At 40.5% G+C, this 17931-nt stretch overlaps 1 protein-coding gene across 1 annotated transcript in view; it reads left to right on the forward strand.

Annotated features, from left to right (window-relative positions):
• Positions 1 to 17931, forward strand: part of LOC124566468 (WD repeat-containing protein 76-like) — a 157992-nt gene that overhangs the window by 42459 nt on the left and 97602 nt on the right. Inside the window, exon 3 of the mRNA XM_047131028.1 lies at positions 4114 to 4233. Coding sequence (XP_046986984.1) covers positions 4114 to 4233 — 120 coding nt within the window. The remainder of the gene's footprint in view (positions 1 to 4113; positions 4234 to 17931) is intronic.

Here is a 17931-nt window from a genome sequence, read left to right on the forward strand (position 1 = left end):
TTAACTTTCCCAGCACCCTGCCTGTGTTGGGCGACAATGCCTCCACATCAGCTTTAGTTTTATGTTTTATCCGTGAGAGTGGGTTTTATACTACTTTGTAGGTTTTAGTGCATGTCCCTCTGTGTGCTCCACCCTAGTGCTATTAGGTGCCTTTAAACCAACCAACCACCCACCCACTAGGTGACAGCATCAGTGGCTCTTTCTTACCTGGCCATCTATTGAATATGTAAGACAAGTTGGTAAATAATGAATCTTTCAATGACAGAATTGCTTGAGGCCCTTGTTTCATGGTGTGGCCCCAAGACATGATTAGAGTCATCAGATGGTGAAACATCTGAATGTGACTCACGCTTATCTTCTCGGGACCTTCAACGTTATTTGGCTAGAAGGTGTTTTCCCTTCACAGTGGCGAGAGATCTTCACCATTCTACTCATAATACTATGCCAAAAACCCAATGTATATTGTCAGCTACCAGCCAAACAGCCACACTAATGTGCTGTTCAAACTGCTCCAAACAATTGTGTATGACAATTTTACTGGGCTGTTGAATCGAGGGGTATTTTGTACTTTTGTCGGGTGTGGTTTCCAAGAAGGATGATGCAAAACTTTGCCTATGATTGGATTGGAAACAGCAATGTGACGGTGTTTTTCTAAATGCAAAGTTTCTTTGTAAGTCCTTTGAGGCATACAAAACTGCTTGGGGCCATCCCATTTTGCTTACCTTGCATGGCTGGAACTTTAAAGGCTCCCTATTGATTTTTTTGTAATCAGCTTTCCTCTTCAGATGGTTTCAGATTAGAGGTGGTACAGTGCGCAATTCCCTGTAGGTCCAGGAGAACAGTGCCCTTCAGACCTCTGTGCTGAGTGTTCCACTCATCACCACCAGTGAGTTAGTGATCTGTCTTATTATCAGTACCTACCCCTGTGCTGTATATTTGAGTTTTGGGTTTGGAATATCTTCCAGTCTGTAACCTTGGCTCAACACCAGCTAACAAGGTACCATCTGAAGGGCCTCAGCTTCAACCCTTTGCCATGCCTTCTGCATTTCTCCCATGAAGATTTGACTTGTTCATTTCTATTTCTGTATCACGATTAATTCTGTCCCAGAACTAGGCTTGGAAACCAAGGACTATGTTATTGTTGCATAGTGTTGAGTTTCTGCGACAACTCATTGATAACAGCTGACAGGCTGTCCCTTATTCGATAACTAGTTGTTTGTGACAGACTAATACTGTCTGCTTCCTCATTCTTGGGGTGTAGTTCACAGTACTGTGCTCCATATTTTCTGGATCCTAGTCTTGATCAGACTGGATTATGTTTGCCAGTTTTATGGCTCAGTGGTTCCATTGGATTTGAAATTATTGGATCCAGTATGTCATTGTGCATTAAGACCCAGCACTGGCACGTTCCAGTCTAATCCCACAGACGTGCTCCAAACTCTCACAGACATTCTCCTAGCCTAAGAGGAGATCTTACCTCTTCATTTCTGATGGTACCAGCTCTAGCTCACTTAGGAAATCACCATACGACAATTTCTTAATCATCCCACTAATGTGATTGGTTGATTTGATGTATCGTTCTTTATTATGGTTCCTGTTAATGAGGTGTTGCCATAGTAGGAAAGTATTTTCACGAAGAATATCACAGACATCTTTCAGCACTGTTTCACATCAACTAACTTTAAACTGGACAACAAAATCTAAAAGCAAACTCAGGTGGACAACAAAATCTAAAAGCAAACTTAGGTGCCCCTAAGGGGAACCCAGTCAGTGCAGTTGTAGTGAAATTATATTTGGAAAACATTTGAAGAAGCAGTCTTTTGGCCATTGAAGAAAAATTCCTCATTGGCTTCAATATGTCATTCATACTTCTGTTACATGGCATATGGAGAAAAAATCTCTCTTAAAATTTCTCCATTTTCTGAATGATATTAATTCTAATATAAAGTGCACTATGGAGAAAGAAAAAGGCCAAATTTCATTTTTGGGTATACATGACGGTGCCCATTCATTGTGTTTTTCCTGGGACAGTCCTGTTTTTTCCAAAATGTTCCACTGTCCTGAAAAATGTTTTATGGGGACGCTCAAATGTTGTGCTCTTTTTAATCCCCTTGGTTAAGGTATTTTACGCTACTGGATGCGTGATTTGCAATTTATTACTGCGTGTTGTGCAAGTGTATACGCTAGGGAGAGTAACTTTTTATCACTGGTAGCGGTGAAACTGTAGAATGTACATCGTGCAAATCAAACTTTACTATTGATGTGGTGGAAAGTGTGACATTGTGAAACACATTAAAACTAAGAAAAATTGCATGAGTGCACACGAAAATGCACCTATTGATGAAATACATTAAAGTGAAAAGTGTGACGACAGTGTGGCAGAATAATATTGTAAAAAATAATTTCGGATCATGAGAGCCCATGATGCAAAGGTAAACTTCTGTGTGTATTAAGTTTTATGAATACAGAATTTTTGTTTTTTTTCCCTTAATTATCATAGGCCTGTTTATGAACTTTCTAAAATTACGTTTTTTAAATAAAAATGAAATGGATGCCCTAGAGTACATGTACTCAGAAAACTTGATGGGACTTCAGGGCACAAAGTCTGCAGAAAGCCCACTCACATGCGTAGATACCGCTACAGAAATTAGTCACCATCCTCTGTAGGAAACAGAAGTGATCAAAACATTGGTGGACAGGGCTGAAAGAATTTGTAAACTACAGTACTTGAAGGATGAGCATAATCAATTAAGATCTGTTTTTGGCTGAAATCAGTACTCTGGCAAAGAGACCTAGGGCAGTACATTCTAAAAGTTCTGGAGTTTCTAGTGAAAAAGAACCAACTACAGAGAAAGTTTTCCTCCCATTTGCAAAAACAGTCAGAGGTCGCACCAGCAGAGTATTCAGAAGACATAATATTAAAATACTGTTCAAGCCAACTAAAAAGTTGTGTGAATATTTCAGCACTGCAGAGGGCCTATGCCTCTACTTTCCACAGCAGGAGTATATGAAATACTTGCGCATATGAGCTCATCCTGTACAAGGTTTTCTAGTAGGAATGCTCCTAAAGGCCTTCTGCCTACTTCCCTTGGAATGTGCTCACCATGTATTCCCATGCACTCCTAATTCGTTAGTACCCAGACCATGAATTGGAACTGATCAGTCTAGAGGACCCATGACTGTCTCCAGTCGGGAACAATATTCATTGCCAGCAATGTTTAGTGTTTTCATGGCAGAGCTGACAGCTATTAATGACAAATTGATTGATGTTACTAACTGTCATTCTATGATATATGCTGTTCACAATCTTCTCTGTGACCTTAGCTATACTACCTTCTCAGTTGTCTTGCTCTGGGTTTCAAGTCGAGTAAGTATCATGGGAAGTCAACTTCACAACTGCTAACATTAGCTTTAAATGATCCGAAGCACAGATTAAGTAGCGGTGCAAACAGGAACTAATCACTAAATGATGTAACATACGGTTGGCTACCGACCCCACTAATGTGAGCTATTATCCGTATTTGCCCTGTGATCACTGTGTGTGGGTACCTCATTAAATAAGATAAAATTAAGGGTTAATCCGGTATGCTCATAACGTTTTTAGACTTCTTATTTCCACTGTTATTGATTTTTTTTTTTTTTTTTTTGACTAGAAGGAATTATTAATTCTGTTACTTTCGTACCCTGCATTGGACTACCAGGGAGTTGGACACATGGAAGGTGCCTCTCCCTGCAGATGAGCTCTGTCAGTTCTCAGACCTGTAGATTGGCCCAGCCCCTGTAATTTTATTTCACTTTAAGTTATTTCTAGAATCAATGTTGCTTTTAGTGCCTATTTTTAACATTGATACATAATCTTAAAATTTGATTTCTGGTTGGTGTGATGAACTCAAAGTGGACCATGCCCACTGACTGACCAACATACCAACCAGTTTGGAATTTTCCATTCAACATTGAGTCATTTAAAAAAACCAATGTTGTCATTTCTTCAGAAAATCATTCAATTTCTTACATAATTTGATGTTTCATACATTTCAACTTTGAATTTATTGATTTTCTAATGATTGTTCTGTAAGAATGGAGATGTGAAATAGAAGTATTTAATGCTTTCAGGGATATAGGTGTCACAACAGCTAAAGAGGAGGTCCAAGAGGTCATTGATAAAATTAAAGCAGTAAACAAGGAGAAAAAAAAGTCAATAAAAAGCTATGTAACCCGTACTCGGGAATCACTGTAAGTATAGTTACCAATTACAGTACTAATTTTTAATTTTTTTTTCAGCAATTAAGAATTATGTTCTGTACATAATATCAATACGTTTTATTGATCATGAAATGAGTTTTGAGAGGTAGTGGTGGTTAGCTCAAGAAGTTGTTTACAATAGTTGAAAATTAGTTCTAGCTGCTAGTGCTCAGTGTTTGTTTGCAACCCATACTGACTCTAAATTCATGTTGTACTGGGATTTGGCCAATTCTCTTTGTAGTTTTGACTGAATTTTAATCTTCCCATCTCCCCCTCTCCCCTACCCACTGTCTGTGGAATTATTTATGTTGTTTTAACCAATATTTCTAATATGATCTCAATAAATGCTGATCAGTAGTGGTGGCCCATAAATCATGTATGTACGAATGAGTGTTTGAAATCAGTCTACCAATTTGCATAAGAGTCGGTGTACAGATAACAGAATATCAAATTGTTTTGATGCAGTTTTAATTTTGGGATCTGAATTGTGCTTCTGAAATGCACCAGAGCGCCAAAACACTGTGACCACTAACATAGTAGTGGGTTGGTCCAACTTTGGAATGAAAAGTAGTTAGTCTGTATGGCATGGATTCTACAGGTTCTTGGTAGGTTACTGGATGTATGTGGCACCAGACATCTATGCACAGGTCATACAATTCCTTTAAATTACGGTCCTGTGGCATGTGTGTGAGGAGCTGAAGCCTGTTAGTGTCTCAGGTCAGTTCCATCAGGTTCAGACCAGGCAAATCTGATGGCCAGGACTTCAATATGAGTTTGATACCATGCTCCTCAAACCACTGTAGCACAATTCTGGTCTTGTGACACTGACAGTTATCTTGCTGGGAGATGACTTTGGTATTGTGGAGGACATACAGCATGAAAGGATGCAAGTGGTCTGCGATGATCTTCACGTAATCCTCAGCTGTCACGTAATCCTCAGCTGTCATGGTGCCTTTGGTTACTACCATACCTCAAAAGGAAGCTCAGGTGAATGCCGATACGACATAATACTGACTCCCATTGGCATTTGTCCAAGGCATTAGGATATGTTTCAAGCAGCCATTCGCATGTTTAATGGCACATCTGGACATAATCATAGAAATGTTCTAACGAGAAACTTTATACATCCAATCGAGTGACATATTTCCATTGATTCAGAGTCCAAACGTGATGAACTTGTGCCCACTGCAGTCGTAATTGACAATGCATACATGACAGTGTTGTCTGCTGTTAAGCTCCCTGTTGAGAAATGTATGCTGAACGTTGTGTTCCAAAACACTTTGCTTGTACCAGCATTCTACTATTTCATCTGTTCTGCCACGATTGCTGCATATTGTGCTTTACTTAGTGGGAAATCCTCAGACCTCCACATTCTGTTGTAAGGTGTGGGTGTAAATCATCTTGTTAGCTTTGGTTTCACCATCTTCCAACCACTTTCCATTGATGCTTACAATAGTAGCACATGAACAGCTGACCAGCTTCGCTGCTTCTGAGATGCTTGTTCCCAGGTGCCAGGCCATAACAGTCTGACCTTTTGTAAAAGTTGCTCATGTCAATGGATTTCCTCATTTGCAGCATTTTTGGTTGGAATGATTCTTCCTTCTTTTCTCTGCTTAAATTCTTTCCTTACCATATCATATGCCCACAATCCCATGGTTAGCATTAAATTCTATTTTGGGTAGTGATCGTAGTGTTTTGATTCGTCAGTCAGTGTATAATGGCTGCAGCTATTGTCAAATTGAAGTGTAATAATCTCTTTTATTTGTATTGGTTCCAATCTCTGTTGGTCCAGTGTTTGTTGCCTGCGTGTTCTTGAAGTCTGCATACTGACCTGTAGGGCCTGCAACCCAATTGTTTCACTTGCCAATAAAGAGAATTGGATTGAAAATATGCCATCTGGTAGTCGCTCATCTAACCTAACATACTACTAAGGAACTTCAATTGACTGGCTGGGATTCTACTTGCCTCTTCGTGTTATTGTCCATGTGTATGATGGATATGTCAGCTGAATGTAAAGTATGTTTCGTGCACCACTTACTTACAGTTCATTGGAACATCCCCCCCCCCCCCCCCCCCCCCACACACACACACACACACACACACACACACACACACACACACACACACACACTGGTCAAATGCATTGCTCTATTGCACCCCTTTGCTAGTGTCTTCTCCATTATTGCATTCTCTATTATCACACTTTCTAGACATTAAAAGTTATCCAAAATTTCAATGTCCTGTCCTTTAATATTATGTTCCTTGCCTTCTCTGTTTCCTCCTGGTTACCAACATAGTCATGCTTTCCTCCAAACTGAGTTTGTCTGTATTTCTTGATTTTTTTTTTAGATGTCTACATGATTCCATATTTTCCTTTTTCAAGTGTGCGTACTTGTTGTTCTACATTTTAACTGTTGGTCCGACATACCACATTATCATCGGCAAATAGCAATAACTTCATCTCCCTTCCACTACAAGCTTCTTTTCTCTCTCTCAATTTTATCCATCGAGATTATAAATAATAATGGTGTCACCACATTTCCTTGTCTCGACACTACAACATTCTTAAACCAATCAGTTCTTCCAACTTGGGTCTGGACATAGCGGAAGCTTTTGTCATTGATCTCTTGAAAAATTTCAGTTGTTTGTTTTCGAACTTCCTTTCATCCACATTTTTTTCTGGAGACACTATCAAATACCTGCACGAAGTCAAGAAATGTCAGCACCATATCTTCTCATACCCTTAATGCCTTTCCATCCACTGTCTCATAGTAAACATTGGATCTACTGCTAAACTACAATGTCAGAAGCCATACTGCTACTCTTGTAACTGGTCTTTCAAATTTTCCTTCACTCTTCTTTCCAGTATCCTCTCCATTATTTTTGCTGCTCGTGATGAATGTGTTCCTTCAATAGTTGTCACATACTAATGTCTCCTTTCTTGAATACTGGAATTATTATTCTCTTTTCCTTTCTTCAGGGACACATTTGAGTCCATATCCATCTTAGCAATCTTTATAACCACAGTAGCCCAGTAGTTCCAGCTGCCTTTATCATCTCCAAGCTAATTTCACCTGTCCTAGATGCCATTCCTGTTTTCATTCTTCTAAGTGTTAGTTCTGCTGACAACATTGTATTATCTTTCTCATCTCCCACACACAGATCCTCTTGCTGTACCTCTATTTCCTTTTCACTGCTTTTCGCATTTAGTAGTTTGTCAAAGTACTCTTTCCATCTTTTTATTATTTTCTCTGGTTTTGTTATTAGGTCCCAATTTTTCCCCTTTTGCCAGCTTTGAGTAAGTGCTTTCCTTCCTCTTACTGTGTAATTCTATGCAGTGATTTTTTTTTTTACCCCCACTTACATCCTTTTCCAACTCTGATGAATTCCTTCCAGCTTTTCCTCTTTTCCTCTTTCCTTCTTCTTCTTCTTCTTGTTATTTTCTTGCTTGTTTTAGTGATATACTCTTTTACTTTCTTTCTTTTTATCTGTGATCCATTCACACCAGACTTTCCTCTTTCTTTTTACTGCTTCCATCACCTGTTCACTTCAGTATGGTGTATCCTTATTCTTCGCTCTTCCAGACACTCTGCCACGGGTGTTCTCAGCAGGAAATACGAATGCCTCTTCGGACTTCTCCATTCCTCTTCCACACTTTCACATTTAGTGCTTGGGATTTTAAATGTAACTAACTCACTGAACTTTTCATGTACATTCCTATCTTTTATGTTCTACACTTTTCTTCTCTCTTTCTATCCGCATTTCCCTCATTTTCCCGTTTTACCCTTCATCATCTTTGCCACCACTATTCTGTGGTATCCCTCAAAAGCTTCTCTGGGGAGCACTATTACATCCGTTAACTCAATGATTATGCTTTTCCACAAGAAATTAGTCAATGAATATTTTTCTCCTTGTCTATCACCACCCATATATTCTCTTTTTGCTATTTTTCTTCCTGAACCACTTGTTGCTCACAGCCAAACCATTTCTTTCACAAAAATCAATCAATTTCTTTTCTTCCTCAGATTTTCCTCATGTCTGGGTATACCAGTTCCCTCTTCCTTCCCATCTGTGTATTTAAGTTGCCCATCACTATTGTTCTCAGATCTGTAATTTCATTCTCAGATTTCTCTAGGAATTCCTCAATGTTGTTCCCTTTATTTTCTGTCTGTTCTCCATGCTAGGAACAGCCTAAACATACTCTGACAGTAGCTCTAAAATGCCTTTGGGAGCGTCAATCTCGGTGTAATAATAGCCTGTATGTGTAATGGTATGGGCATTTACAAACTATTTTATCAATAATTAGATTTAGAAGTCTTGTAAGTGTTACATTACATTAAACAGTCTTTTTAACCATATGTGCTAACTGTCATACAGGACAAGTGCAGATTGCTGCTGAATAGCCACAAATGGCAACTGGTACAACGAATGTCAGCATTATTGTCATTTGAGATACTACACTGCCCACCCTGCTCCTTCCAGAATCTGGAGTACAGAATTTTTAATCATTAGAGGATTTTTAAACAATCCTAGAAGTGATGTCCCATGACTCCACTGAATCTCTTGTTTGGTGAATTGTAGCAATTGTGATTACCAGATAACTACAAAACTTTGATTACCAGATAACTACACAGTTTTACAAAAAATGCGAAGCATCCAGAAGATAGCGTTGAAGATTAGTGTAACTTTGTACTTGCGCACACCATCGGCAGGTTTGTAAATGATATTAGTTGAACGTGTAGTGTTGTTACCAAGCTTAGGAGGGTATATAAGGGTCGTTGGTTGAACATTGTGAAGAATACAGAGACATGTACTTGTGTGAGGCTGTGTTGTCAGCACTTGGTCTCAGAGAGATCTCATTGTTGGTCACCATTTGATTGGCTGGTAGAATCTTGCAATGTCCTGATCTGTGGGGCATTTGGATGTGATGCAGGCCCGATGTTGGGCTGCATGGGAATACGAGAGCAGGCATAATCCTCATCGAGGTTTCGGGCATCATGTCTAACCACCGTAAAGGTGAATTACCGCATTGTGCACTAATCACATTGTTACCCTCTACGAATGCACCGTCCATCTGAGAACAAGTAATGGATTCCTTTCAACACTGTGTCCTCTGGCACCATTGATCAGGTACTAGCAGCAGCCGGAGTAGAGAACTACTGTCCAATGTGTAGGCTGCTGTTTACACCGAAACACAAACAACTGTGTTTGGAATAGTGCCATGACAGGGAAGCACGGACTACAGATGAAAGGCGTCACATTATGGTTCTGCTCTACCCCAGATGACAGTCATCAGCAACTATGACGGCGGCCTGGGGAGAGATCCCATTCTTCCAAGGTTTTGAGAGGCACACCAGTGTTACTCTTTGTGTTATGGTGTGTGGAGCCGTGAGATATGACTTCAGGTACTGAGTGTTAAGGAAACTCAGACAGCAGTATGGTACGTCACGAACATCCTGCATCGTTGTGTTATCTCTTGTTCAATAGTATCGTGGTGTCATGCTAGTCTACAAATGGTACTTGCCTCAGTGAACTGCCCACGAGATGTTGAGGTACTCCTGTAGCTGGAAGGATCTCCAGATCTGTACATTTGCCCATGAAAGAGGGTACAGTGGCTTGATGATACTCTTCCCAGCTAAATAAGTCAATGTATCCAGGTCGGAGAGAGCAGCATTGTGAGGGGTCATATTGCTAAGTTCTTTTTAAATTAAACACAATTTTGTAATCATTGAAGTACCACAATCCTCTCATCCATGAAGCTTCATTTTATTTCCTCCTCTTCTGTGGATGATGCCCTTTCTTGTCAAACAGGGCAGCATTTCTAATCAAAGCACAGGGCACAGCCATGATTTAGGCTTTTTGGGAAGGATGGTGAAAAAGATACTGCAATAATAGTAGAGCTACAGGCAACAGTTTGGACCATGACCAGAGTCATGCATTTAAAGATGACATCAGGCGCACAATGCTGAAAATGCTTGTCACACTAGTGTCACTCTGAGTGGTGAGGGAAGTTCTAAATGATGATGCATTGTATAGGCTGGTGGTAATGCGGTGGTTGTTAATTGCAGAGGGAAGAGGGATATTCACTTCAGAGAATCGATGCTTCGCCCCTCACTATACACGACATGGTCTGCACTTGAACGCTTCAGGTAAGAGGCTACTTGTGTGGCTGATTGCCAAAAGCATTTATTATCAATCATATCCAAATGTCTTCTAGTTGTTTGCTGGTTTTAAGGAGATAAATTCAACCAGAAAGCAGAGCTGCAAAATAAATAGTTAAAATTAAAACCTGTACTACAAAGTACTGCAACTCCAACATAACCAAGGGTATTAAAGTAACAGTGTTTGGTGTTGTCCATCAAAACATCAGAAGGATCATCAATAAGGAGGATATACTTCTCATACCTGTACTGGAAAATGAAACTGTTATGAAATTTCAGATGATTTGTTGTGCATATTGAAACATCATGGGTAAATCACTTCAGTTCCTGTGATTTATCTTAATGTATGCCTTATTAATGTTAATGAATTTCGTGTTAAACAGCTCTTTCAATGCTGTGCTACGACAGTCAATCCGAAAACATACAAACAGTTAAATGGGCACTAGTGGAATGCATTTAAAGTTCATAAAATAGTTACAGACACTTTAAATAAGATTATGCAGGTTTAGAGAGTCATTGTTTCAATTTGAATATTGAGTTTAAGATAACACTGAACAAAGACATCTAGCTGTACATGATTTACCTCAGTAAAATGGCTCATGAGAATTAAAGGACATCATGGGAAGGGCATTGACTTTTGTGTTTACAGTACTACTACCTTCAGTGGCTTTAAATGTAAAAATGATTGTCAACAAAAACAAACAAAGCAACTTCGAACAGTTATGTACTGATCATGGAATAAATCTATTGTTTTGCAGCATTGTAGACAATGAGCGAAGAGAGATTTTGAAAAGAATGCTGGTGAGAAATTTATATAGAACCTATGTACAAAGAAAACTTGGCTCTTTCTCAAACATATCGCTGAAGCACTGTGCCTAGTTCTTCCCTAAAACAAACAGGTACAAAATTGGAATAAAGCAAGGATGAAAGAAGAATTTCTGATTTAAAAGTATATTATGTGAGAAAGAGAGAGCTCTACAAAATTCACAGTTCAGGATAATGCAAGAATTGAAACTCCATTACCGCTGTTATTGTAAAATCCTCCCATCTGCTATTACAAAAGGCAAAAATCGTGCAGTATGCTCAAAAAGTTAAAAAACTGCAACATTAAGGCAAAGTAGCTTAAGAAACAAACAAAAATATGACCCAATAAAACAGCTCACACAAAATAGCTGTGGCAGACATGGTGACATTTCCAAATCATTGGCCACCAAATTCAATTCTCAGTGTAGCAGCAAATGTTGCACTCACTACTAAACAACCAAACATACATGGATAAGATTTACTTGTGCAGGCACTAAGTGCACAACTATAAGACAGTTTCAAACATACAGCTCTTAATGAGATACCAGTATTTGCCAGCTCTCAAAAAAGTAGCATTTTATGGCTGTGATTGTATTTCAAGCAGAATATTAAAATCCTGAGCTGAGCTGATATGATTAAGTTATCTTTGCAAGCAATCAGTGGCTTAGGGCAATTTCATAACAGACTCAAATATGAGGTTTGTTTAAAAAATTCCGGAACATTCGTAATTTAGTACCAGTGGTCTGTTAGAGCGAAATGCACACTCCTGTGTTTGATGTGTAATTGTTGTAAGTTTCATTGTTGTATGACTGTTAGTTGTTGTTCAGTACTGTATTGAGCAGAATGTTGTGTCTCACTGCTAATTTTGAGATGGCAGAGTTTGAGGAGCAACGTGTCTGCATTAAATTTTGTGTGAAACTCGAAAAAGCCTTCACAGAGAGACACCGAATGATGCAGGAAGCCTATGGTGATGAGTGCTTAAGCCATACTCAGTGTTGTGAATGGTTCAGATGGTTTAAAAATGGCCGGATGAAAGTTAAAAATGACCCATGTTCAGGGCGCCCTTCGATCTCTACCAATGATACTCGTGTCTGGAACGTCAACGAAATTGTGCATGCCAATCAGACTGACTGTCCAAGAGATTGCAGAAGAATGGAACATTTCAGTTGGATCGTATCATTAAATCCAAACACAGCATCTTGGAATGCATTGTGTTGTCACCAAGTTCCTCCCTTGAGTTGAGACCAGAAACACCTTTGCCTCGCCAGTTTTCGGCTGCCAAGAGCTGTGTTATGCATTTCTGCCGGCAACGAACAGTTCACCCTGAGCCGCGGCTTTATGCTGCCGGCGAACTTCTTGCTGTGGTGGAGACACATCGGTTTTTGGGTGTGGTTTTTGATGCCCGGTTAACTTGGCTCCCACATATTCGGCAGCTTAAACAGATGTGTTGGCGGCATCTTAATGCTCTGCGATGCTTGAGCCACACCAGCTGGGGCGCCGACCGCTCTACCCTCTTACGGCTCTACCAGGCGTTAATCCAGTCCTGTCTGGATTATGGGAGCCTGGCTTATGGTTCAGCATCCCCATCTGCATTGCAGGTGCTGGACCGAATCCTTCACAGCGGTATCCGCCTTGCCACTGGTGCTTTCTGGACCAGCCCTGTGAACAGCTTTCTTGTGGAGGCAGATGCCCTCCACTGCAGTTACGGCGCCAGCGTTCACTGGCCGCATGCTGCACATGTTTGTAGCTTGCCCGGGCATCCTAATTATCGTCTCCTGTCCCCTCGGTCAGTCGCCCATCTCCCAGAATGTTGGCCCCGGTCGGGTTGTTCAATCGCGGTCTGTGTCAGAGAGCTTCTCTCAGGACTTGAGGTTTTTCCTCTTCCACCTCCTTTCCAGGCCCCTCTGTGTACACCCCCGTGGTGAGTGTCCCGCCCTTGCCTTCAGCTCGAATTGGCATAGGGCCCGAAGGACTCAGTCCCTCCGGAGGCCTTCTGCCGCCGCTTTCGTTCCATCCTTCCCACATATCAGGGCTCTGGCGTTGTTTACACTGACGGTTTGATGGTTGCTGGTCGTGTCGGTCATGCTGTGACTCTAGGGGACCATTACGAACAGTATACCTTGTCGGCTGGCTGCAGCGTTTTCACTGCTGAGCTGGTCGCCATCCTTCGTGCCCTAGAGTATATCCGCTCCTGCTCAGGTGAGTCCTCCGTTATCTGTAGCGACTCCCTGAGCGGTTTACGAGCTGTCGACCAGTGTTTCCCTCGCTCTCGTCTGGTGCTAGCTATCCACGAGTCCCTCCATACTCTTGCCTGTTACGGTTGCTCTGTGGTCATTGTGTGGACCCCAGGCCATGTTGGGATACCCGGCAATGAAAATGTTGACCACCTGGCGAAAGAGACCACCAGTAAACTATCTCTGGATATTGGCCTCCCAGTGGCTGATTTGCGAGCAATCTTACGCTGCAAAATTTTCGAACTTTGGGGCACTGAGTGGTGCAACCTGACCACACCAAACTAACTCTGTCCTGTCAAGGAGACGACGGATGTGTGGTGGTCGTCCATGCAAGCCACTCGCAGGGACTCAGTAGTCCTTTGTCGGCTCTGCATTGGCCACACCCACTTGACACACAGCCATTTACTGCGCCATGCTGACCCGCCCCTGTCGCTGCGGGTCGGCTTTGACGGTGGTCCACATTTTGTTGGTCTGTCCACTTTTAACTGTGCTCAGGCAGATGTTTGCACTGCCTGATATGCTCCCTGCCCTTTAAACTGATGACTGTGCTATAACAGGCTTAGTTTTGCATTTTATTCGGGCAGGGGGCTTTTATCACTTAATTTAGGTGTTTCTTTTTGTGTTGCTTTTTGGCCTTTGGCCTTGTGTGATTTTAATTCCTTTTGTCTCTTCTCAGTCTGCATCTTTCTTGTCCTATGTCGTCTGTCCATTGTTCGTTTTTATTCTGTGTGGGTGTTTTTAGATGTTGGAAAAGGGGTCCGATGACCGTAGTAGTCTGGTCCCTTTAATCCCACAAACCAACCAACCTTTGCCTCTCAATCTGTAAAGAGCTTTTGGCTCATGCAGTAGAGAATGAGATGTTCCTTAAGAGAATCGTAACTGGTGATGAGACATGGGTCTACTGTTATGATGCTGAAACCAAGGTTCAGTCTTCACAGTGGGTTGGGAAAGGTTCCCCAAGACCAAATTAAGCTCATCAGGTCAGGTCAAATGTAAGATCAAAGCTGATAGTTTTCTTTGACTTCGAAGGATTAGTTCATCATGACTTCATTCCACAGGGCAAACTGTTAATTGATGGTACTATGGAGACATGTTGCAATGTGAGAAGGAAATGGTCTGAATTGTGGCAAGACAATTGATGGCTCTTGCATCACGATAATGCACCATCACATTCATCCCAGTTGGTGCGTGACTGTAGCACAAAAAACAAATTCACAGTGCTGCCTCATCCTCTATACACTCAAGTTGTGGCCCCCCGTGGACTTTTTTTTTATTTCAAAAGTTGAAAACCCCATTGAAAGGATGAAGATTTACAAAGAGAAAAGAAATAAAAGAAAATTCACAGATGGCCTTCGCACTTCTTAAGTAATAATACTCAGTACGTTGTCCTCGATGGTGAGTGTTCATCAGAGGTGCGGGTATCATCTGGAGTGCCCCAGGGAAGTGTGGTAGGTCTGATGTTGTTTTCTATCTACATAAATGATCTTTTGGATAGGGTGGATACTAATGTGCGGCTGTTTGCTGCTGATGCTGTGGTGTATGGGGAGGTGTTGCCGTTGAGTGACTGTAGGAGGATACAAGATGACTTGGACAGGATTTATGATTGGTGTAAAGAATGGCAGCTAACTCTAAATATAGATAAATGTAAATTAATGCAGATGAATAAGAAATAGAATCCCGTAATGTTTGAATATTCCATTAGTAGTGTAGCACTTGACACAGTCGATTAAATATTTGGGCGTAAAATTGCAGAGCGATATTAAGTGGGACAAGCAGGCAATGGCAGTTGTGGGGCAGGCGGATAGTCGTCTTCGGTTCATTGGTAGAATTTTGGGAAGATGTGGTTCGTCTGCAAAGGAGACCGCTTATAAAACACTAATATGACCTATTCTTGAGTACTGCTCGAGCATTTGGGATCCCTATCAGGTCGGATTGAGGGAGGACATAGAAGCAATTCAGAGGCGGGCTGCTAGACTTGTTACTGGTAGGTTTGATCTTCATGCGAGTGTTACGGAAATGCTTCAGGAACTTGGGTGGGAGTTTCTTGAGGAAAGGAGGCATTCTTTTCGTGAGTCGCTACTGAGGAAATTTAGAGAACCAGCATTTGAGGCTGACTGCAGTACAATGTTACTGACGCCAACTTATATTTCGCGGAAAGACCACAAAGATAAGATAAGAGAGATTAGGGCTCGTACAGAGGCGTATAGGCAGTCATTTTTCCCTCGTTCTGTTTGGGAATGAAACAGGGAGAGAAGATGCTAGTTGTGGTACAAGGTACCCTCCGCCACGCACCGTGTGGTGGATTGCGGAATGTGGGTGTAGATGTAGAAGAGGTGTATCAGGACTGCTTACGAAAGGGGAAACGGTGTTGGGAATGGTGTATCAATTGCGGAGGAGAGTATTCCAAAGGAGACCATGCACAATAAGTAAAAGGTAAGTGTAAAAATTTTGTGGAGAAAGTTCCAAAATTTTGTGAGCAGACCTCATACTGTATAACAACAATATAGAAAACTGGAGATGAGTCTCTAATTAGAGACCTACTTCATTCTTTCCGATTGTATAGAAATTATTTGAGAATGTGCTGTTTTATAGAATGATGACTGATTTAACTGAGCATAACGGTTGCTTTAATTGAGCATAACTTTCATCAGAGACAAGGGCATTCTCGGGAATGCCCCAGGGAAGTGTGATGGGACCACTCTTGTTCTCAGTATACATGACTGATCAAATGGGTGGGGTGAACAGCAGCCTGTGAGTGTTCACTGATGACACTGTCTTGTATGGGAATGTATCATCATTGAGTGACTGTAGGCTGATACAGAATGACTCACTCAGAATTTGTTTGATTGGATGAGTAGCAGCTTGCTGTTAATGCAGAAAAACTTAAATTAATGCAGATGGGTAGGGCAAACAATCCCCAAACATTGTAGTACAGTATTTGTGGTATGCTGCTTGACAGTCACATTGATTAAATATCTAGGCATAATGTTGTAAAGCTCTAAGAGGTGGAACGAGCACATCATTGGATAATAGGGAAGATTGTTTGGGAGAATTCTAGGAAAGTGTAGCTCATTTATGTGTCAGACTGAGCATAGAACACTAATGTGTATGGGATTCACACCAGGTCAGATTAAAGGAAGACATTGAAGCAGTTCAGAGGCATGCTGCTAGATTTGATACCAGTTATTGGAATTAACATGCAAGTGTTATAGAAATGCTGTGTGAACTCAGATGGGAATCCCTTGGGAAGAAAACTGTGCTTTTTGTGATGCACTATTTAGAAAATTTAAGTGAACCAGTGTTTATGGCTGACTGCAGAACAATTCCACTGTTGCCAATGTAAATTTCACACAAGGACAGCGAAGATAAAATAAGACAAATTTGGGATTGTTCAAAAGCATATACATCAACAGTTCTCAATGGAGGTAGCACCCACCAGCCGACATAGTCTCTTCACAGCACATGGAAAGGATTCCTTATGTGGACTGCTTGTTTAAAAACCATTTCTATTGCAGAACTGTTTACACCAAAGATAAGGTAATACATTTTATTGAGTTGTATGTTTATTAGTTCTTCTGGTGACTGATGTTACCAATGTGCATGGTGACAACTGAACACACATTTATATAGATTATAATTTTATCAAACAATGGACAGCTGAGGTTAGAATATGTGGAATATATGAATATAATTTTGTGTGTGTTAAGGATTCAGATAAAAATAAAAGTAACCTGTCTTGTATGTAATATGATACATGAAGTACACCCTACAGGTGTAATTTTTTTGTCAGCACCTGGGCACACTTCAAGATTTTACAAGCAGATTTCAGGATCCCTTTCAAATGACCATTCCAGATTGAGTACCAGAAACTATCTCTGACCCACAAACATCAGAATTATGCTTGCAGAAAGAGGTGATAGAATTTATAACAAATGAAGAGTTAAAATTAAAAAAGGATATCAAGAATTGTGGCTTCAAAGACAAATTCCTAATTTGTATTCAGCTTTATGAGCTATAGCAATGAAGTATTTCATTTGGTTATAAAGCCAATTACTAGGAACAGACTGACTTTCAGTGGTAGTGCGTGGATTAAGATTGTTGATGACAAGCATGACACCAGACATTGAAAAATTAATCATTACACACAGTTCAGCCCTCTTGCTAAAAATAATGTAATATTTTTAAATACATATTTGTAATTAGCCTTTGTGAATGACACTAACATTGATAATACCTGTTAATAAAATTATTTTAAAAATTCAATTCCATTTAAACATTATTGATAATTGTGAACCAGGTTGAATATTTAGAGCAATTCTCTTAAAAATTCAACAACTGCAACACAATTGATGGCAGTTCACAATGTAATCTTCCGTTTCCTCTCTCCATGTCTTTCCAAACTTCTGTAATATGGTATTCTTGATATAAAACTGTCATCGAATTTTTGTTTTGTTTTGAAAAGTAGGTTATGATCAATGCTAGTTGGAAAA

The sequence above is a fragment of the Schistocerca americana genome, chromosome 1, assembly GCF_021461395.2.
Source record: "Schistocerca americana isolate TAMUIC-IGC-003095 chromosome 1, iqSchAmer2.1, whole genome shotgun sequence".
In the NCBI taxonomy this organism is placed as follows: Eukaryota; Metazoa; Arthropoda; class Insecta; order Orthoptera; family Acrididae; genus Schistocerca; species Schistocerca americana.